Source organism: Lonchura striata, chromosome 5 (genome assembly GCF_050655825.1).
Source record: "Lonchura striata isolate lonStrDom1 chromosome 5, ASM5065582v1, whole genome shotgun sequence".
NCBI lineage: Eukaryota > Metazoa > Chordata > Aves > Passeriformes > Estrildidae > Lonchura > Lonchura striata.
This window is the reverse complement of record NC_140707.1, coordinates 46,792,790-46,815,598: the sequence shown is the minus strand read 5'-3', so window position 1 is coordinate 46,815,598 and position 22,809 is coordinate 46,792,790. Positions and strand designations below refer to the sequence as shown.

General features: G+C 39.5%; 1 protein-coding gene across 2 annotated transcripts; it reads right to left on the bottom strand.

Annotated features, from left to right (window-relative positions):
• Positions 1 to 1,984: 1,984 nt before the first annotated feature.
• On the bottom strand, positions 1,985 to 22,412 carry COCH (cochlin). Of its 2 annotated transcripts, none has more exons than XM_021539330.3 (11): positions 22,177 to 22,412; positions 22,054 to 22,098; positions 16,369 to 16,525; positions 11,742 to 11,875; positions 10,525 to 10,590; positions 9,625 to 9,669; positions 9,390 to 9,537; positions 8,376 to 8,479; positions 6,655 to 6,881; positions 4,453 to 4,969; positions 1,985 to 3,762 (listed from the first exon to the last, which is right to left on the bottom strand). In XM_021539330.3, exons 1-11 carry the CDS (start codon positions 22,199 to 22,201, stop codon positions 3,587 to 3,589), a joined length of 1,644 nt encoding a protein of 547 aa, XP_021395005.3. In that variant the 5' UTR covers positions 22,202 to 22,412; the 3' UTR covers positions 1,985 to 3,586. The 2 variants fall into 2 exon arrangements, with proteins under 2 accessions (XP_021395005.3, XP_077640182.2); XM_077784056.2 differs by having other exon boundaries at positions 3,022 to 3,762; positions 10,525 to 10,587; positions 22,177 to 22,333.
• Between the last annotated feature and the right edge of the window lie 397 nt (positions 22,413 to 22,809).

Sequence of the window (22,809 nt, the reverse complement as noted above, 5' to 3'; positions counted from 1 at the left end):
CAGAAAATCCAACCTTATTCTTCTTTCTCTCTTCCCACTTCAAAATTGCTTTTTAAGTTGTAGAGAATTACAATTGTCGTCTTTCAATTTAAATTATTTTGGCGCATTTCTGCATAGCTCTTTATTGGTATTGATTTAGAAAAGCATGGTGCTTTTAAAGTGGTTGTTTTCTCTTAAGAATGTTAGGATGGTCTTTCTTTTGGGTCTTTCTCATTCCCTGCTAATTCAATATTAATAGGTTCACAGTGATAATAAGGGTTAGTCAACTTCTAAGACCCATTTTGCATTCTGCTTAAGGATATAAAGTAGAAGGCTTTTGTTACCAGGTCTTCATATAGCAGGTCTGGCTATATGAAGACTTCTTTGCAGTTTACTGACCCTCAGTCCTGGACTCTATCTGTATACCTGCTTTTCATATATACTGCACTTGTCAGAGCTAGAAGTAACCATGCTATCAAGAGATGTATATATGAGGTGATTAATGGTAAAGACAGGACCTAAATGCCTAAGATTTGTGCAAGGTGCAAAATTTGAGGTGCAGGAAATTTGTAAGCAGAATCAGAGACACTGGCCTGAGTTTCCTTGTAAGACTGAGAAAGACATATTGCCAATGACAAAGGAAGTTGTGCCCCTTTCTCTTATAGCCTGCAAGTAGAGAATTTACCTGGAAAAGATCTTGTGGCAGGGAATGCTTCCAGTGCTCAGGCATGTTTCCTAACAAAGCATGGCTGTAGGTTGTTGCTCTTCCTGGAAGTTATCATGGTACAAAAAGGGATTTCAATTTATTTAGGACAGCAGATTTATAAATTTAGATTGCTCTAAGTGAGAAGGATGAGTTTTGAACTGTGTTAACTACTATTTCATGTAAAATTCCTAACAGCTGCATGGGAGTTACAGTTAAGTACCTAAATCCCTAACCTCAGAGTTTTCTACTCTTGTAAATTAAGGAATCCTGATTTTTTTTTTTTTTTTTTTTTTTTTTTTTAAATGTTGATGTGATAGGTCATCAGAACTGGGATTGCAAATCTGAGGTCCCCCGAGTCTGAATACTGTTCAGGGAATTATGGCATAGAAAATCACAAAGTGGTTTCAGTTGGAAGGAACCTTTTAAAGACCATATAGTCCGGCCCCTTTATAATGGTTTTCATTAGTCTCACAAGAGAACAGAACTGGTCTCCTGCAGGCTGAAATCTTGACTGACTGCCCTAAATCAGCAGCAGTTTTTCCTACTGGAGTTTGCATAACTGATGGTATCTGCAGCTCTCTTCACATTCTTTGTAATGCTTGGTCCAGCAGCATAAAACTGAATCCTTGTCTGCAGTTTTTCTTACCTTGTTTAACACACCAAAGGTTCAGCCCGTGTCTGCTACGTTCTGCCATGCTGTTCCTCCTCCAAAATTTGCCTTCTACTTACAGCACAATCCATATCCCTTCCACCCTGTATCTGTATCTCACCAGGTCTCTGCTTTTGTCTGCTCACAAATGCTTGCTAGCACATAAACATTGTATCTTTTAAAAGTATTTTGTATACTCCCTATCTGAGTGTAATAGGAGTGTATGAAGGGTGCAAGTAACATGGCATCACCACTCCCGTGAAATGGAAATATGTGGAGACTTAGCTCTGCAGCTTTCAGTGTCCCAGGGATGTAAACCTGCTTTTTGTCTGATGAATGAATGATGTGAGTTAAAGCTGCCTATTTCTTTGCAACAGTAAAAGCAAAGTAGGAGACAAAATGCGATTCTATCAGCCAGCACACACTTTATATTCAGATGACTTAACTATCATCATAACTAATATGACTTGATATTGACTCATTCAAATTAAAATATTTGTAAAAATAATACCCTTATTATTTGAGAATTATTTGGAATTTAAGATAATACAGTTAGGAAGTATCACATACAATTTATTCAAGCTAAACTATATGAGGTTCATAATAAAAAAGACTTCTGTGTTATGAGACATTAAAACAGACAGCAGCAATCCCAGTTTTCTTGCAATATATATTTCTAGAAAAAGTTTATAAACTCAATTAATTGAATTTTTGCACAAAGTTGATATAGCATATGAATTTATACAGCAAATGCTTAATACTCTTACCTATAAACACGTAACAAAATTAAGGATAACAATTGCTAGAAAAATACAAGGCATCTTTGCCATTTATGTTTAGAGTAATATATAGCCAGTTATAAGTTATTAAAAGTGCACAGCAAAAGCCCAATGAATGCAATCCTTTCTGTGCCACTCCATAACTACTAGAAATTTTACAATCAATAGTGGGGGAGAGGAAAAAGGGAAACCCCAGACTGATAGGGAAAGTGCTGTTTTGTTTTCTACTATACATTTTATTTGCAAACCCCCTTTATTTTCTAAAGAATACTTGGAGTATGTTATTCACACCAGGACTCTGGAATAACTTGGTGAATATCACATCATTTTAACCACGTGTGCATATAAATATATCAACATTACTAGGTATGTAATCAAATTAAAACCTTTTTCAAGAAAATTATTCTCTCATCTTCAGAAAACCTCACACATCTATAAAGGTTTTTTTACTAGCATTATGAAGTTGTTATTCTCTAAACTACTAAATCCAACTTCATGTGTCTGCCTACTCTCTTCTTTTTTGACCATGTAATCTGATATAAATCCATTAGGTTTAAAGGTTTTAGGTACCTCTGGACTTGAATTTGCTTTCAGTTCCCACTGTGTGGTCTCATTTAATCTCTTGGCCCAAGATTCCTGTCTCTAACTGTCTGGCCAATAGCAACTTTGTCAAATCAAGACGGTACAAGGCAGCAGACAGGAAATATCCGGTTGTCAGTTATATTTGGAATATCGCTGTTGACTTCAGTGGTGCAGAAAGCAGCACTAGTAGCTAATATATTAGGATCCAGATTCTCAAAGAACTACTGTGCCTTAAATACCTTTAAAATTCTGTGCCAACAGAACCAACCAAATAGATCCACAGAAATCTGTGGGTGTAAAATTTGGCAATTTTGATGTAAAATTTGCCAACCAGATCCAGCAAAAACCCGAGTAGTAAAAACAGACTCTTTTAGCTACAACTCTCATATCTTTTCTCAAGCTGCCTGGCAGTAATGGATGTTGCACAACAGGAGTGCCGAAATTACTTTGTGTTATAAGAGAATTCTTTGAAAAGATACAGAATTGTAAGCTACAGAAAGCTCATAGAAGGTAGTGCCTTGTATTTAAAGTTATATTTCTTTTAACTCCTAAGAAGGTATCTAGCAAGTCTCAGAAAAAATGTCAGAGCTGTATTATTTCCTCTGAGTATCTGCTATTATTCTTAAGTGCACGATATGCAAAGCTTTGAACTTCAGGCTGCTCCATGCTTGTTGAAAATATTAACTGTTGGCCAAATTCTGCACTTCAGGATCAAGGACAACTTCTAACAAGCTCACAAGAATCTGTGACTGATTAGAGAAACAAAACATAGCCCTTCTTCCTCTGTATTATGATAGCATATATAAGAATAAAACATCTGTACTTTAGAGGGACCATTTCAATTTCATGATTTTTAGTTTCAAATAGAAATAGTGAAGAGCAGATTTTTTTTTATTGTTTAGAGTCCAAATAGTCTTTACAGATGCCTCTAATAATATCAGGAACCATCTGCTCCAATCCTGTGAACTCCCTGGTGAAGAAAGTGTGAGATTCTCTTGGTTCAGAAGCCATTTCTTTCAGATCATCCAAAGGTGCCCAGGCAACACCAACAGAGAAGACTGTTATTCCTACAAAAAGGAAATTTAAAAAAGACTATTTTTGCCTGTAGATACAAGAAAACCAGCCATTTCTACATTAATGAATCAATGTGGATTTGAAAGCATGTTTCAACACCTGCAGTCTGTCAAAGATAATTAGATTTTGCCACTAAATACCAGGAATTAGATTTGTCTCAGAAAAAATCCTGAAGGAGCTAATCATAAGAGCTAATGTCTGAGTTGTTCTTGTAGTAACACATAGGATTGTAACAGTTACCATGTCAGTCTTGAAACATAAGTAACACTGTAAAATGATTTTGAAAGTAAGTTTGGTTCCTTTGTGTATACTTAGTGGCTTTACATACTCATACTTCAAGCATCATCAGCCCAGTGAGCTTTTTGGCCACAACTGCTTATTCCCTTCCTAGTGATGGAGTTGGATGATGGAGTTACTTGGCTCATTATTCTTACTCTACTGTTTGGGGAAATGAGACTTGGTAAACGTTGATCCCTAAGCTGCCATACGTGAGTCTAGTCACACCTGGCTCTGTATTGCTGGTTGCTGGGGGTTTTTTCACCCTAATGGAAAACAGTTCCTAGGGGCTTGTATTTTGCTGAATTCAAAGTATGATATTTTGCAAACTTTAAAATCTTAACATTTGCAGTGCAGCAGAAATAGGATGGATCAACTTCCACTGCTTTTCAAAATACATAATTTACCTGCTTTTCGTGCAGCTGCAGCAGGTCCTGTAACATCATCATAAGACTGACCATCAGTCAGAACGATGAGGAAATTCTTGTTAGGTCCATCTTTCACTGGCCCAAAGACAGTCCTGGTTGTGAAAGAAATGGCATCGCCAGTAGCAGTGCCGCCGCTCATGTACTGGATGCTGCGGATGGCCGAGAGGACCTTCTCCTTGGTGACGTGGTCTGTGAAGCCGAACTCTTTTCTCTGGTTGTAGGTGAACTGCACAGCTGCCACCTTGGAGCCAATGTCAGAGATCTCAAAAGCTTTTGCCACGTTGCTCACAAACTCAAGCATGAGGCGGAAGTTGATCTCTCCAATGCTGCTGGAACCGTCTATCAGGAAACCAATGTTGACGGAATTGTAGCAAGTCTTGCTACACAACATCTGCTCATGTGAGCACAGTTTTTGGACAAGAGGTTTTACATATTTGGTAGTACCAAACCAGGTGGGCATTTGGTAAGAGAAGAAGCCATTGTTTCGACAGACAGCCTGTTTGAAAACATAAATGGAATGGGTGAATTCCAACAGACTAGTTGAATAGATAATACTCAGACAACTATGATTTTTCTTTCAAAAGCAGATTAGAAACAAAGCCTCATAGTTTTTATGTGCTTATTTTTAAAGAAATTGAAACAGCTGCACTTGAAGTCAATGTAAACTATAGTGCGGCTTATTTTATCCAGTAACAAAACCAACCCTGCCCCTCAAGCTATGAAAATTTTCAAATAATTTAGCTTTATTCACAAGAAGTGCAACAACTGAAAATTGTAATTTTGTTTTGTGTACGTGAATGAAGTCACGGTACTAAATAGCCAAAGGATTGGAATTTCTCTATTTTTGATTATACACTGAAAATTAACCTCTGTGTTTTCCCCTTGAACTTGGTAAGACCTTTGGATTTTTAATCTATAATATGTCACAAACACAGACAGAGCTGGGTAGAAATATAGCTCCAGGTCATTCAGAGTAAAATTTCTTTTCCCCTAGCTTCCATCAGATGCATGTGAAGTACAAAGTAACTGAAAAAGCTGTTAAATTCAAAATTAGCTCTCCAACTAATCCAGCCAAGATCAAAATGCAGAAGGGAGGACAGACCTCAGCCACTCAAGGTAATGTCTTTCTGTGCCTATACAGGGACAGACAGTGATAGTACAAGGAAAAGAGATCTCCTAAAATAGGAGAGATCTAGAGTAGATATTAGGAGGAAATTCTTTACTGTGAGGATGGTGAGGCACTGGGACAGTTTACTCGGAATAGTGGATGCCTCATCCCCAAAAGTGTTTGAGGCCAAGCCTGAGCTAGCTGGTGGTGTCCCTGTCCTGGGCAAGGGGGTGGGAACTTCATGACATTTAAGGCCCTTTCCAACCCAAACCACTCTATGGTGCTTCTATAAGTGCATAAAGGTTGGACCTGCCTGCAATACCTCTGGGGTCAGCAGCTAGATATCCCTAGAAGAAGCAGAGCTTCATTCTGTTCATGCCATTTCTGATGAAATTAGACATCTACAACCTCCCTGTGGAAAATGACTGGTTTTCTCACTGCAGAGTAAGTAAAGACCTACTGATCAGAAAGCTTATGTGAGAGTAGGTGATTGGTATTTGAATTCCTGCTCTAACTCAAAAGGAACGAGATCCAAAACTCTGCATACAAGATCAAAGTCTTGTGCACAGACTTGCTAGGATATGTTTTTCCATATTTTCTGTCCTCTTAGTAGTGAAAGTAAGTAAATAATTATCCACAGAGCAGACAATAAATAAGTACCTCTCTTGTCTGCCCTTTCAGGAAAGAGAGTGTATCACATCAGCTTTTGTCATTGCTTTGGCATATTCAGCCATACCTGAGATAGGGGAATTTCCTGCACTGAGAGTCTTCATGCAATTACAAATTCCAGGAGCTACAACTTGGCCAGACTTCTGAACTGAGAGGACAATGGTATCTTTGTGTGTCCCCTTTAGCAAGGAAAAATCTCCAGTGTTTCTTTAACCTTCCTTCTGCTTGTCTTTTAAATAACTCTTGAGCAGGGATAATTTAATCAGCTGGTTTGAGAGAATATTTTTATGTCTATACATCTATATGAGTTATTATATATACATATATTAGTAATTAGAATTTTACTGTAAATTCTCCAGAATTATATTCATGACTGAAAACCAAATAATAACATTCTTTCTTACTTTGTCAACAAAACCAATGTCCTGTACCATTCCCAGCTCCTCTGTTGTGGGCTTTGCTACAGACACAATGAACACGTTGACTCCAAATTCTCTGGCCACTATCCCGGCTTCTTCTAGATCATCTGAGGGCCAGCCATCCAGAAACACTACAATGATCTTGGGAATTCCCTTCCGTGCTCCATTTTCCAGAGAGAAGAATTTCTGAGCTGTGTACTTCAAAGCTTTGCCTTGTTTTGAACAGGAAAAGAATATGAAGAAATAATGCATACAGTGATGGTGCATTCTGGGATCAGTTTCCCATCTGGAATTTATGTTGTAACTACAGGACTAAGCCAGCGTAGCATTGAATTGGTCCCCCAGGAAATTTGATAATAATGAAGCTTGGGCAACCTCTAAGTTAAAAAATTACCCCAAATCAACACCCCTGGAAAAAAAAAAACAAAACACAGATAAAGCTGAGGTGGAATTTCCCTAGATTTTTTTGCTCATGGGTCTAGTTTCCTACTAGGAAGTAGGTATATTAGTACCTGTCAAATGGATTGGAAAGAAGAAAGTTCAGGAGCTACCTAAATTTAGCTTGTGAGATGCAACATCATGAGATGCTTAGTTTCAGTCTGGCTGGTTTTGTCTGTGATAATTAATTTTCTTCAGATTAGCTAGTAGGGACTGAGTTTTGGATTTGTGTGGAAAACTGTGTTGACAACAGAGGGATATTTTTGTTATTGGCGAGCAGCTCTTGCACAGTGCTAAGGCCTTTCCTACCTCTTGTGCCACCCTGCCAGTGAGAAAGCTGGGGGTGCACAGCCAGGACAGCTGGCCCAAAGTGACCACAGGGATATTCCACACCACACAGGGTCATGGCCAGCTGTGGGAAGAAGAATGAAGGAGAGGGGACATTTGGAGTGTTGGCATAAACTGTTAGGTGAGCTGGAGCCCTGCTGTCCTGGGGATGACTGAACACCCACTTACCCATGAGACAGGGTGAATTAATTCCTTGTTTTGCTGTGCTTATGTGAGTCGCTTTTGGTTTCCCTAATAAACTGTCTATCAATCTACAGATTTTCACATTTTCCTCTTCCCAAGTCTCCCCCCATCCCACTAGGGGAAAGAGACCCAGCACTTGCATAGGGCTTGGTTGCTGGCTGGGGCTAAGCCATGATGTCTTCTCACCGCCACTTACTTACTCCTTACTCCTAGTCTAACTCTTTAATTAGCCAGCCAACAAGAAACAAACACTAAAGCCTTTTATGAATTTGTCTCAAAATATCATTCTGTTACTAGTGAAAAGTCAATTACTGTTAAAATGCAGGAAGCATTTATACAAGTATAAACACTTATAGTCTAATTAAATGTGTAATAAGCATGCCTAACTTCTAGAAATTAAATGTGAGATGTGACAATGTTCTAGTGGAAAATCACTGAACCTGATTAAGGTAAGTGTGGCATCTAAAGCACTTCCTGACCTATGTGAATTATAGGAACTTCAACATTTACACACACATAGATACACACAGATACGTGTACATGTATGTATCTATGTGTGTATGTGTATATATATATATATATATATACAGTGTATGTATATATATATAGTGTATGTATATATATATATATATACAGTGTATGTATATATATAGTGTATGTGTATATATATATAGTGTATGTATATATATATATATATAATGCATAAAGAAGTGAATCCTGTTTTAGGGGGAACTCACCTGTATTGGAATTGCCTCCTCTGAAGCCCAATTCCTTTATGGCAAATAAAACTTCTTTTGTAGCAGTAAAGTTTTTCAGATAGAATTCAATTTTTGGATGTTCACTGTGGAAAAATAAAACAGTAATAAGGTTCACTTTTCATACTGGCATTAGCAAGATAAAACACACTGGAATAGTTTTGATATATTCTTCTCTGGATTTTAATACTAAAATGTAAGTATGCTTCTTGTTTAATAAGTCTTGCAATCCTTAGCAAGAGGAATTATCTATCTGAATGGATAAATTAAGGACAGCCTGATTCTCATGCTTATCAAACAGCTGAAGACATTAGGTTGAAAATACATAAAGAAAAAATATGAACTACATGATAAACTACATGCATCTGTGTAATTAAAGATTGGCTGGTTTTCTACTATTTGTATGACAAATACCTTCCTCATAAAAAAATCCTACAAAATGCAGTTTGAGTTTTTTGATTGGAGAAGTTCAAGATATTCTAGTTTATGACTAAACAATTAAAGACTTTAAGTATTCTGTGTCCAGATTTAATTTTTAATTTAGACTAGAAAGCAAAAACAAGTGAGCAGTTACAATTTGAAAAATATCAGCTGTAATAGTTTATCACTTGATAAGAGCAGGTTTTTGTTCTATATATGTACATAGCCATTAGGGACTATTCTCTCACTACATTTTTTAGAAACTGGCATCTGCCTTTTGCTGGGTGTTTCCTGCTCTTCTATGAAGATGAGATGCAAAGCTGCAGCAGAGGGGCCATGAAAAGTCCAGCTGCTCTCTAGTCAAATATCAGAGACAGAAGATGTTCAAATTTGTCATGTCCTCACATGCACATCTCAGTATAGCACAGAGAAAATAGTGCTACAGCTCAAGAGTTTCTTTCCCTTGCTATTCATCAGCGATTATTGACTGCTATTGTTCTGCAAAAGGAGAACTGATATGTTAATTGATTTCTCTTATCAATTACTCCATTATATGTTGTGTAGATCTGTTCTTACCTGGCCTGTACAACTCCAACATGAGGCCCTTCTGTTCCAATTCCCAACATTACAGCTACTTTTCCAACAAAGTTTTTCTGCAAGTTAAACCTACGTTGGCCAATGTTGTAGCTTCCATCAATGAGAAATGCAATATCAGCTTTACAGTCTGTGAACATCCAAAATAATTATACTTATTAAAACCAAATAACGGTTAGAATTCTGCTTTGCAGGAGTTAAATCTGTGTGTTCTTACCTTTGTTTCCAGCCTTTTTATCAAGAGTCTTCTTAGGTCTTTTACCTTTGGTGAAAAAAACAGCATGGATCACTTAAGAACAAGAAGATTAATGGAAGGAAGTAAAGCAGAAAAAGCTCCAACTCCAAAAATTACAGTGAAATCTATTGGCAGTAGGGATTGTCAATCAGTTTAATAATTAAACTCTTGCTACTACTGCTTGCTCCTTGGAGAATATTATTTTTCAAATGAAACAGTTTAACCTTCCTTTCTACAGCCATCTGACTGATGACTGAGTTGTACAAAGCCAGGTGTGTTCTGTACCTCACCTTCCCAAGTGCTACTGTTTCTCAATTAGCAACCCTGCTGTACAATGGACTTTTAATTGTTTAGAAGCAAAACATGACTTAAACTGTAAAACAGGTGGTCTACTCACAAACAGGATCTAAGTATTTTTACAGCACTAACCTTCAAAAAAAGGGTTTAATGCAGCACTTTCTGTGGTGAAATTCACATAACAACTAAATTTCTGCTATGCATGTCCTGACAGCACTCAGCTGTTCAGCAGTTCTGTGAGAAGGAATGCATTAACTCTGTCTGAGAAGAGTTGCTTAAAAAGAATGAACATCACATGAGCTCATGAATGCTTACCTTCCTCTGTGCTATCTCTATACTTCTCAAAAATCATTCCAGTTTTTTTTTTAAGTTGCACAAACATTAGTGAGATCAGAATCAATCTCCAAGACTACACATGATTCCTCTTTTTCTTCTGGTGCAAGATACACAGCAAAACCAGATACCGCATCTGTTTTCTTCTTCGAAAATAAATGAGTCTCAAAGAAACAAGTTCCTTTAGCCAGGGGCTTGCACACTGCTGTGCATCCCCTCTCCAGGGGCTTCCCCTGCTGCAGACACACGTACCTGTAGAGGGACGGGCTGTGGACACCGACCGCCCAACTGCTTCCAGAGCTGCGTTCTTGATACCTGCTAAAATAAGAATACTTTGACTGGATTTCAGTGTAATTAGATGAAGTTACAAGTGCTTGAAGAATTACTGTACTTCCTTTGTCATCTGCCATTAGCTACTCTGAGAGTAGGACATGAGCCTAGACAAACCTTTGGTGTAATCCAGTATTGTAGTCCTTGTTTTACAGGTAATTAATTTCTGCATTTCAAACAGCAGCTGATGAGTCATTATAGCATATATCTGATAAGAGGTTTTGAGCTGTAGTAGCCATTATTTCCAGCAGATAAAGAAAGGACATGATCTGGAGAACTGGATTTCACTTTCACCCACACCAAAAGCACCTCTAATTCCAAGTTCTTAGCTAGCAACTTGCCATGAGCACTATACAAGGAATACTATTATCTTAGAGATAGTAGGCTGAATTTTACTTGTAAACAGTAAGAGCACATTACAGAGATCTGCTTCACAAGTCTTCTATACTAGCAAACGCACACTTCAATATTTTTGAAACCACAACAACATAGACAACCAATGTGTTTCTGCATATGATTTTATGAAGATGGTTTAGCCTCATCTGTATGGCAAAGCATGACAACTGGTTTGCAATTAGGCAATTAATAATTAACAAGTATCTCAACAATGGGGACAGAAACTTCTGGACAAAACCACTACATTGCACTGGAGCTTAATTACCACAGTACATATAAGTTGATGTTATTACTGTTTTGTCTTTGCATGAAATGCTGAGCAAGGTATTTGAAGGGCCTGACAAAGTGCTGTTGCCTGCACAAATTAAACAGAGGGAGAGAAGAGATAAAACTAAATGGCTGGAAGTGACAAGAGGACTGGACTGCAGTGGCAGGATTGAAACACTGACTTTGATAAACTTAAACTGTCATGGAACTGTCAGCTGCCTGCTATCATATCATTATACTCTAAATAACTGACCCATCTTTATGTATCAGCTTCTGTCACAGACTAGCTACTCTAGCTGGAATAGTTTCTCTTCAGATAAAAGAGGAAAAATGAAGTTTAAATAATAAATTAGAAGTGAAAACTTCTGCTGCTAAACAATCACTTTCTTTATGCATACAGAAGCACTGAGGAAATGTCCCACAGTTCTGCCACAGCTTAAAATATAGTTTGCAAACAGTAAGTGCAATCCACCTACCAGTCACTGAGAAAGATGAAGCCCATCTAGAGAGCACCTGAGACTGGATCCCATTAGCATTTACAGCAGGGTAGTTTTCCTGTCCTGGGAGAGTCTGTACCCTTACAGCTCCTCCTGTGTTGGTAATCACCCCACTAAGGTCAAAAAAGAGTTGGTATAAATCAGACATTTTAGTCACAAGAAAATGCAATACAGGTAACACCATCAGAAGTTTTGTCACCAGCCTTCTCAAAAAGATGCAATAGAGGCAGGCAGTTGTGTTCAGGCTAGAACAATCTAAGTTGCTGAAAAGACTTCATAAGAAACTGTTCTACAGAGTATCATGTAGATTTATTTTAAAATGTCAGGAGAGCCTATAATTCTGGCATTTAGACTAATGCACAACAGTGATGCTTCAGGCCATATCAATTCCTAAGTGACAGTAAGAAGCATCAAAACTGTCAGATCTCTTTTTATGTGAAAAAGCAAATAACTGAAAGAACAGTTATTTTTAGAGGCCAAAATCAAAACTGAACTGCTCTAAGTGGGAGCAAAACTTGATGCTTTGTAGGACGTGGGCAGGTACAGCTCAGTGGGAGACAAGCAATCATTTCACGACTATTTAAACACAGCAATGTGTGCCTTTGTTTTTGATTCTGTTTGGCTTCCTGTTTGAAAGAACAACCTGACCTAATCTGATTTAAGATATTGTGAAAATAGAATAATCGAGACCAGAGTTCAGAAAAAACTTTACATATGTCTCTGATAATATGAGATATAGATATTTGTGACAAAGGCAACTTCCACATAAAATTCTATTTGGAATAGTGTTAAAAGACATTCATTCTTCATGTATGTGATTGCATTTTTAAATTGAACCATGATTATATACATTTAATTCTTTAGTTTCAAAATATACAGGTATATTCTAATCTAGGAGTGCTTTATAGAGTGTATAGACAAAGGAGCTTCAGTAAGATTACCCTAAATTAATTTAAAACTATAAGATTATAAAGTTAGCAAATACAAACAGCACTTCATAGTTCTTCAAAAAAACAGTGAGATAAAAATCAGATGAGAGCCATTAACTGGTTAGTTTTAAATGACAGGAAAATTCCATAAGTCAAAATTATCTTTGAGAAAAATGACACATAAATGTACTTGGAATATTTCAGTCTACTTAGAATATAAATGTCTTCTCTAGTATCTGGTTCTCTTAGGCATTCAAACCTGCACTAGTGTCTCAGTCTTAATGTATAAGGAAATCTGTCAAATAGAATGTGTTTAATTGGAACAGTTTCTATTTTAAGTTTGCACTTGCAATTTTAGTGAAGATACTTTGGGCTTACATCAGCAGACCTGATCCATGCCCATGTTAGCTCCTAAGAAGAGCTCAGTATCTCTTCCTACTCTCTGAGCTGTGGATTCACAACTTTGAGTGCTGAACTGAACTAAAGAAAAACATTCAGATGGAAAGCTCAGCCTAAGAAGCATTCCTGGAAACAATGATTTAAACTTATTATAGGCACAATTTTATCGATGTTGTCTACATAATTCCATTTTGTCTATTGGTCTTTACATTTTAATTGCAACAATAATAATTAATTAAATTTCATTGAAAATTCTAGAGGAAAAATAATAATCTACTTAGTCTCCACTAGGAGAATTTGGAAGCTTTATGGTGAAGATGGAATAGATTTATTTGCTCCTTTTCTACTTGTTGAAAATACAATTCTGTATGTGAACACAAGTCAAAGTTTCATGCTGCCTTCTGAAGAAACACACGTTCCATACAACAGCTCTGCTATTTTTAATGCAAGTGGGGGCTGATATTAGATGTGAATGTAACATGACCTGTGACCTTATGAAAGTTATTCCTTCTTTCTTACCATTTTGTTCTGTAGGTGAATTAATAGTTTAAGGCCATCTTTTACAATCTGATCAGTTTTACCTGGGATGTTTCTTCAGGTAGGCTTTCTCAGAGTGCATGTTTATATCTGATGAGGTGGAGCAAACCATATATTGCCAGTTTACCTTTGTGTTTTGAACCAGATTGGCAAATTCCTTTCTGCAATGATTTATGATTGACTTTTAAAACAAGATTTGTCCTGTGTGAGTCTGAATGGCTTTTAAAGAGTGAAGAAGTGCCTCTGCATTCCTCAGAATTACTTATGTCACTGCAATCTGCTTTGCTTTTCACTGCTGTGCTCTGCTCCTGTGTGACTGACTTGCATACCATGGCTGTTTTGATTAAACTGGAGCTCAGCAGATTTTCCAGGAGCAACTTTCACTTTGCTACTCGTTATGTTATATGCTGCTGCCAATGCTGCTTAACAGGGGCTTTATGTAAAAGCTGTTAGTCCATTCTCTTGCCTAGCTTGTTAATGACAACCTGTAATTTATACCTAAATGGTATTTTTCACTCAAAAATGGACACAAACAGAAAAGCAGATACACAATGCAGTAATCCTGTACCTCAGTGCACAACAGCTTGTGAAAGAAAGTATACCAACCAAGGGTACCAGAAAGGTCTTATAAAGTAAAGGAATTTCAGCTAAAGCATGCTTAAAATCTGTACTGAATCAAAATAAATCACCACATTAAATGCAAGGTTTTGAAGCTCTCTGTGCACTTATTCAGTGTGCAAGAACTGTTTCTTTGCACTACTGGAGAAAGAGATACAGGGTGTTGCTGAATTTTGAATTAATTTTTCAAGAGGTCCACACATCAAATCTGATGCCTAGACCACAAAGAGAGTCTTCTGGCCATGGGAGGTGAGCTTTGTAGATGTAACTGCAGTCAGTTTAATCTCAGGAACTTTAGGCAAGACAGCTGAGTTGCCCAAATTCCCATCTTTCCTTCCTACTATCACTATGTGCAAACTGCTTCCAAATAATCAATCAGCCTTTCTCCATCACCCCAAGAATTATCCTCCTCATCTCCAAACTGGTGTCCTGCTGCTGCCTGATTGCCATCAATCACTGATACAGAGCTGCTCAGCATTTCATGCCAGCATCCTCTGGTCCCCTAAGCTGTGTTCGTTCTTTCTTCCTTTCTTTCTCTGCACCCCTATTGCTTTTGAAAGGAAAGAAGTTTAACAGTGGAAGCAAGCATGATACTAACATTTCCCAGGGATCTATGGCTGCTCAGAAATCCCTTTGGCCAGAAACCTTTTTGTCAATATTCTTCCAGCAAACACTGGGGCAGCTCAGCCATTTGTGTTTATGGGCACTTTGTGCCCAGCTTGGTAATACCATGATGTGCTTTTGTTAGACTTGAGTTCTGAGACCCCAGTGCTTAATGGGGACTGGTTTTACCCTTTGACAAGTTAGGAAGGTTATGAAAAAATTTAAATGCCTATTTAACATCTAGCTACCACATTGGGCTATGTCTCCATTTAGCGAAATTGGCACTGGAACAGAACTGCACAAGCTGAGAACCTAGTCCTTCATCTGACCTTTTTGATTATTAATCCAATTAATCACTCAGTGGTAGATTTAACTCAGTTTTTCATGCGTACATAGTGTCAGCCTGGTAGGAGGTTCTCCATTCTTCCCTCAACAAATAAATCTTTTATTCTTCTGCCCAGAAAAAGATCAATATTAAATAAATATTTTGTTTCCTGGGAGTAATTACACATAAAATGAGATAAAAAGCCAAATATAACAAGCTAAAAAAGGCAGAAAGATTATTCATCTGTAGTATACAGAATTATTTTTAGCTGAATTCTGCTAAATTATTTTCATGTATGACATAGTATTTTCTTGCATTAATAACTGCCTCAAAGTAATAGAGCTACTCATAGGACTGAGCACTATTTGGTTTATATAAAATTAAGGAATCCAGCCTCAATGTAGACCCAGCATGCAAACTGAAGTGGATATAGAAGGGGGAAGAGACCCATGCTCACACAACCAATTTTCAGTTTAAGAAACTAAAGGAGCCCTGCTCCCACAGCTGATGTTTCCTGAAGTGTTCCTGACACTTGATAGGTGACACAGGGCCGGGACCCAACAGTGCTAAAAGTACAGAGCTATCTGCACTCACCAGGCAATGAAATGGAGGGTACACCTGGTTTGAAAGTTAGTTAAGTTATTTGGAAGAAATTTACAAAATTTTCAAAGCACATCTCTACTTATGTCACAATAATGGCAAACTCTGATCACCTACTTGGAATGTCTTCTTGAAGTTTCTTTCATGCCAATATGGATTTTAGACATTGCAACACATAGCAAGAAGAAGCAACTGTTTTCTATATTTTTGTTGGATTTTGCAGCCTGCACTGAAATTAGCTGAGAACTAAACAGCTATTGTCTCTCCCCTATGCATCAATCCTTTTTTGCCAGGACTAGTTATGGCTGTTAATGGTTGCAGCAAAGCTACCAAAACATTCTCATGCAGCAAATTCTGTTTTGAGTATGAACGGCCAGCAGAATTAATAGCCCCCAACTTAAAGGCAGTCTTCAAAAACAGTGGTTCTCCTAAACGGATACATTTTCACCTTTAGTCTGCTTTTTAAAACACCTTACCACAGCCTACCACATTCAAAGACTTGAACAAGATTATGATGTCATCAAAAGGCTAAGATTTGTAAGTGTGGCATAGACTATATAAACTCAACACATGGATTAACAATGATCTGACTCACCTGTGTATGGCAGCTCCACAGACACTCGAAAGAGAGGCATAAACTCCATCCCCAAAGACATAAAATTGCCACAGAGGACAGTTTGCTGGGCAAAGGACATCTTCTGTCCCCTTTCTAAGGTCAAGTCCTCTTGTAAAGCACGTGATAGCAGTAGAAGCTAAAGAGAAAAGAAGAACTTTTGACCTGAAAATCTTAAGGGGTTGTTTCTGGGATTTTTTTTTTTTTTTATATCTTTACAGTTTCCAAGTTTAAAGCAATATCTGAATTTGAAATCAGGTACAATGCCTATAAAGATGTCTTTGGAGCTTACAAATATACAGGTATGACAAGGAAGAACACACTTCAAAATTACTTATGGGAAAAAAGTGGCAGGAAAAAAACGCCCATGAACAAACAACATTAAAATAATATCAAGGAACATTACAAAAGGAAAAGCAATCCATATCTGTAAATTTACTGCAGAGACAGAAGGGCAAGGGGAAGACCTTTGAGGGCTGACAGACCACGGATGCAGGTGGCAGTTTGCAAGGAAGAAACTAAAGCACTCTGACATCACCACAGAAATCTTCAGCCATAAGACACCTATGAGTCACTTGGGAAATTCTGAATCCTCTCTCCAGTGGCATTATCAAAGCAAGTTGACAGCAGCATTTAGCAGCATTTCCCTTAGCCTCTTGTAATAAATTCTACTGAGGCCAGTAGAATTAAAAAAAAAAAAAAAAAAAAAAGGAACACACACATCTTGTTGCTCCAGTAATACAGTAGCATCTACAACATTGGTATCAAGTCATTACAGTGAAGTTTACATCATTATCATTGTGCAGAGGACTGTCAGATTCATACAAAAGGTGATACAAAAGTTATTTATTCAGCTGAGGCACATGCATTTTTTATGTAGAACTCTGCCTTTTTTCAGAAGTTGCTCTCCAGGTTATCATCATTAAGCTTTCACTATGCTTGCCTGTGTACAGTGAAGGCATGCAGACACAGATTAACATCAGTACACAATTTCACTTGGCAAACGGATGCTATTTCTTTTTAAAACATAGAGGTCTTTATCTGGCATGGTAACTACCATCCTCCTACTCCACAAGATAGCACAGTCCCCTCCTGTTGCACAGCAAATTAGAGATTGGTCTTAGATCATTATCAGTTCAGCAGCACAAGTCCAACCCATGCCTGGCTGTTTATTCTGAACTTCCTAAGGCACCTAGAAGGTACAAGAACCTTTTCTAAATGTGCCTGGAATACTACCTTTGCACAGTGTTAAGATGAAAGCTGGCAGAGGCTGGTCAAGGTATCAGTGCATGCACCACAGCCAAGGACTGTGTGTTTCAGGAATCGCTGATCTGTCTCATCTGTTTTCTGCCCACTAATTTCATTCTTACCTGGGGTGTTTTCTGACCCCAACATGTGCTGCCTATAAATGAAAGCACTTGGAGCATATGCTGTTCTTCACTGGGGGATGGAAAAGATGATACCTTCAGCTAATATCACTGACTTTAGAGGTGAAAAGCAGAACAGCTGCAGCCAGAAAAGCAGAGGGAAGCACATCTGTTCATTCTGACTGCATAAACTGAACACACATATTCATCAACTATGTATGCAATTTAACTCTTAATTATTTACAATAGTCATTAATGTTGTGCTGAAACAATGTTAAACTACCTAATCACATCTTCCTGAAAAATAACTGCTGCTATTTGTTAACACAAATACGGGACTTGCATATGCTGAATCTGCCTATATAGGCCAGAGTAAGAAGAAAAGAAAGCAGTAAGTACTCCTTCATTATTTCCCTTCTCAAGATAATTAAAGTTGTCTACCTAGCAAGAACTAAAGTGATTTAATCAGAGTCTCAAGCATTCTAAGAAATAAAAAAGTTCCTTTTAGGGCTTAGTCTTACCCACTCACATCCCAGCCATGCTTAGTATTATTTAATTGCCTTAAAAACAAAAGATGGATAAATCAAGTAGAATCAGGGCTTATACCTAGAAGCTCCATAATTTCATTGTCAAGTGCTATATTATTGGTATGCTAAAATAAGCTGATTTGCTTTCTTTTTTGAGTCCCCTAATCCTTTGATGGAAGTTCTACAAGGGTGTTTGCTAATTGATGGGCAGTGAGCAAGTAGTATCCACCAAATGACACCTAGCAAGGCCATCAAAATCAAACAGCAGCTGGAAGGCTGGAAATCCTTGGAGGAGTAATTGCAATAAGCACCACTGGTAATCTCTGCTCTCACAGCACTGCTTGTGACTCTCACCCTGCAATATTTTTCCAGCCTCTAAAAGTGCAAGACACCACAGGAAGTTTTAACTCCTGTCGTTTCTAATGTAATGTACTTGACTGAATTCTTGGCTGGCTGTGCATACAAAGACAATAATTAGATGTGTCTAGTTAACAAACCCTGTATGGCTTAGAGATCAGCATTTCCCTCATCACCAGGTACTTACTAATTACTGTCATGTGGCAGGCTTCTGCATAGCACAGAAGTTGGGGAAAAAAAATAATCTTTCTGTGTTTTCCCTGGAAATCAAAACACAGAAATCCATTGTAGCCCAGCCACAGGATTTTTCTGTACAGGCAGCCTAAAGACTGTCATGATCCTTGTCTCGGGCTTCCAAGGGAAGGGTACATGTTGCTGCTGTGCAAACTGAAGAGTTGGTATGCTGGAGCTAGGGGATTTAGTAGTTTATACCTCAGCTGGATCAGCACTGAGGTAAAAACACACACTTTGAGGAAAATGATGCTGTTAATTAAAACCAACAATTTCATTTTAGTTTCTTCTGTAGGTAGATACAGTTTTGTCTAGTCATAACCCTAAAACAGAGACTAACATTAGAAGGGTTTAGTAAAGTATCAAATGAAAGCTAATTTTTTGGTTGACTTTCAAAATTAAGAATTACGGTATCAACTCTGCAGTGGTTTTTGTTCTTCCCTGTTTGTTAATGCATCACCAGCTATCCAACCCTTCAGCGATTTCATTGCAAACATGAAAATGTATTAATGAGGTCAGAATACTGCAATATATAAAACTGTTCTTTGACAGCTTACATACTCATCATTCTCACACATTTCATAGATGATATTACTATTAAAATTGAAGAAGCACTTGTTTTTATTAGTCTAAGATACTTCAACAGGCAAAAACTGCCAAAGAGCTGTATCTATATATATAAAGTAACTGAGATAAAACCCATAAGTTTTCATCACTGTAACGGAAGAATGCAAGAGCTGTAGTAGTGGAGGCATTTCTTTTGATACTTATGTGATGCAATATTCTAAATCCAAGAATTTTTGGAAGAAATAAATATAAGCTTACAATTTACAGGAAAGGATTCAGTTCTAGACTCCAACCATTCTGGACTTTGGTGAATATGTGAGACCTATGCTCTGTTAGATTCAGTTAGGCCTTTAGAACTACCATAAAACAACTATCACCCCATCCTGTCAAGACACACACTCCTAAAGCTTCACAGAAACACACTGCATCAGAGTTCTCTACAGAGGTGTGGCACAAAGAAAATAAATTGTAATTCTTCCTGATTTAGGCCATATTTAAGGGTAGGAATGAACGTCTTCCATCACTGTTGACCTAAAAAAAGAAAAAAAAAGCAAAGACTGACTTATCTCTTAAAACAACCATGTTTTCAATCATTCTATCAATTCCCATCTTTTTGGTGCCTCTTCTCATGTGCTCTGATTTTGCCATGAATTGCTGCCTCTTATGTCAATCTATAAAAGTTCTGACTTATTTTTTAGCAGGAGCCACTGCTTTAAGTTATTGTATGGAAATAAAACCCATAAGCAAAATATGATCTTTTCTAATCTTGAAGCTTCCATGTGTTGCTTTGGAAAACAGTTTGTTTATGCAAAGTAAAAAGAAATCCTATGTACATTATTACAAAATTAAAAATAGGAGTTCCTACATGAAAAAGAGTTTTATGAGTTGTAATATAGAGAAGTACATCCCTATTATGCTTCCTGTTCTTTTAGTATTTAGTATTTTTTTTAATATAAAGATTTTACGTCCTTTTTTACTTTGAGGCTTTTTCTATCTAATGCAAGTAGTATCAACAGTTGGGGAAAAAAAAAAGGACATATTAGTAAACCTACACTTCATATTTTGGAAAACATGTTTACAGATTGCATACTAATTGATGTAAATCTTTAGTATATATCCTGATGTGGACAGGGGTAATAGGATTTAGAGAAACATGGTCAGGGCTATATCATTCATATCAATCTGAGACCTGCCCTTTTCTCACCAGTTTAAGGCCACTTGCCATCACACGGCAGCGTACACCCACCCACACAGCCTCGTGTGTGGCAACCAGAGCTGCTGAACTTGGCAGCATTTGTATCCATGTCAGTGGGAGTATAAAGAAAATTTTGAGATTCTTGAGGAAACTAATGCTCTTTCATTACTTTGTACAACAGAATTAGGCACTTTTATAAATGTAAGTTTCTAGTTCAATAACCAAATGCTGCTGAATTTAGGCTCAGAATAATGGTAAGAGCAATATCTTACAAAAATGTTCACATTAATGATATTTTAGCTGGTTCCAGATACCTTCTGGTTACAGTGGCTTCTCCAGCCCTGAAGGAAGCATCCCAGAAAATATTGATTTGTTTCCTGCCAGACTGTCAGCACTTCTGCTATAATGCACCTGCAAAGTAAAAAAGGGAAAGGAACTAGGGGGTTAGAGTAGGTTTTCCATTGCCGTGCATTTTTTCCATTTTTTAGCTATAGCAATTATGTCACAGATAGCTTTTATCAGTTTAGCACAAAAGAATTTTCCAAATCTTTGATTCAACACAAAATGAGCAGAAAATCTTGATTCCTAATAACTGTGAAGTTGTTAACAACCATTCAGAAAAGCTTGGGGTCACTCACCTTCTGCAGGCCAGGCCTGCATCTGGAAACACGTTCTTCTGGAGGCTCCTATCCTCCTTTGGTGAAAGGTTCCACTGAAAGGGGCAGACAAACTGCTTGCGTCCTTCTGTCACATATTTCTCCAACTGCTTCCTGTGGCTCTTCGTTCCCATGGATTTATTCTGGTTCTAGGAGAGCCTGCTCTCCAGCAGCAAGGATGCAGTCCAACACAGGATGGTACGACAGGCAATCCCTGCCATAGCCTGCTGGGCATTCTAAGCATGTTCTTTTGCTTTCCAGGTTGAAATAATGGCAGGGCAACTTTAAAACGTTTTTAATCAATTCCATGGTCTAAAATATGCCAGAGATCCTCAAATTGCCAAGAACTGTACGAGTGCCTTTATAACACACACAAACACTCCCACTCACTCTTGCTACCGACACTCCCCTCCACGGGGACACTTGTCACCACGGCGCTGCTTCAGCCCGTGCCAGCAAGGAGCTTTCACCCCGGTCTGGAAGCGTTCCCAGACCCGCTCCGTGCCCCTCTGCAGTTTCCCACCGGCCGGCTCCGCGCACCCTTCCCGGCGGCGGCGGCCCCGGGCCCGTCCGCACCTGGCGGGGCTCCCCGCGCATCCCGGCGACAGGCGGCCGCAATCGGCGCGCCGGGGAAGGGCCGGGCCGGCACCCGCGGCCAAGCGCTCCCCGGGCGCTGCCGCCTCCCGGCGGGGCGGGGCAGGCCGGGCAGAGACACTCCGAGGGACAAATCCCCGCGGGATGCGGAGGGGGAACAGCGGCCAACTCACCCGAGCCGTCGCTGCCGCGCACCGGGCCGGAGAGCAGGAAGGCGCCTGCGAACAGACAGCGAGTGGGTCGGGGCGCTGCTCCGTGCCTGCGCCGCCGGCCCCGCCGCTCCCCGCGGTACCCACCGAGGAGCAGCGCCGAGAGCCGCATGGCGGCGGGGCGGCCCGGAGCTGAGCCCAGGAGAGCGGCGGAGAGCGGCGTGCCGGCCGGGTCACCGCACCGTGCCCTGCGCGCTGCCCCGCACCTCCGCCGAGCCCGACAGCCCACGGCAGGCACCGCTCCCGCTTTAAACCCCCGGCGGGCGCATGAGCACGGGGCGGGCGGAGGGAAGGAGGGCGCGGGCACGGGGCTGGGCAGCTCCGCCGCTGGGCCCGGCAGGTGCTGCCGTCCCTCCCCCGCCGCGCCCCCCGCCGGCTTCTTCCGCCGGGAGCGGCGGCCCAGCGATGCCCTGAGCCGCCGGCTGCAGCAATTCGCCTCCCCGCTCGGTAACTCGCCGCTCCGGACGGGCAGCGGCGGTGTGAGGACGTTCCCGTGCTCGGCGAAGCGCCTTTGCGGTTTGCCTTCCCACCCCTGGGTATCCCCTCCACCCGCGGTTCTCTAACGCCTCGTGGCAGGTGTTTTTATTCCAGATGTTTTGGGAAATGCGAGCGAGGTGTTAGGTGCGTCGCCGCAACCTCTGCTCCTTGCTCGAAGCTGAGGGAAGGGAGAGAGCTGCCATGGGTGCTGCGAGGTGCGCCGAGGGGCGCCCGAGCTCGTCC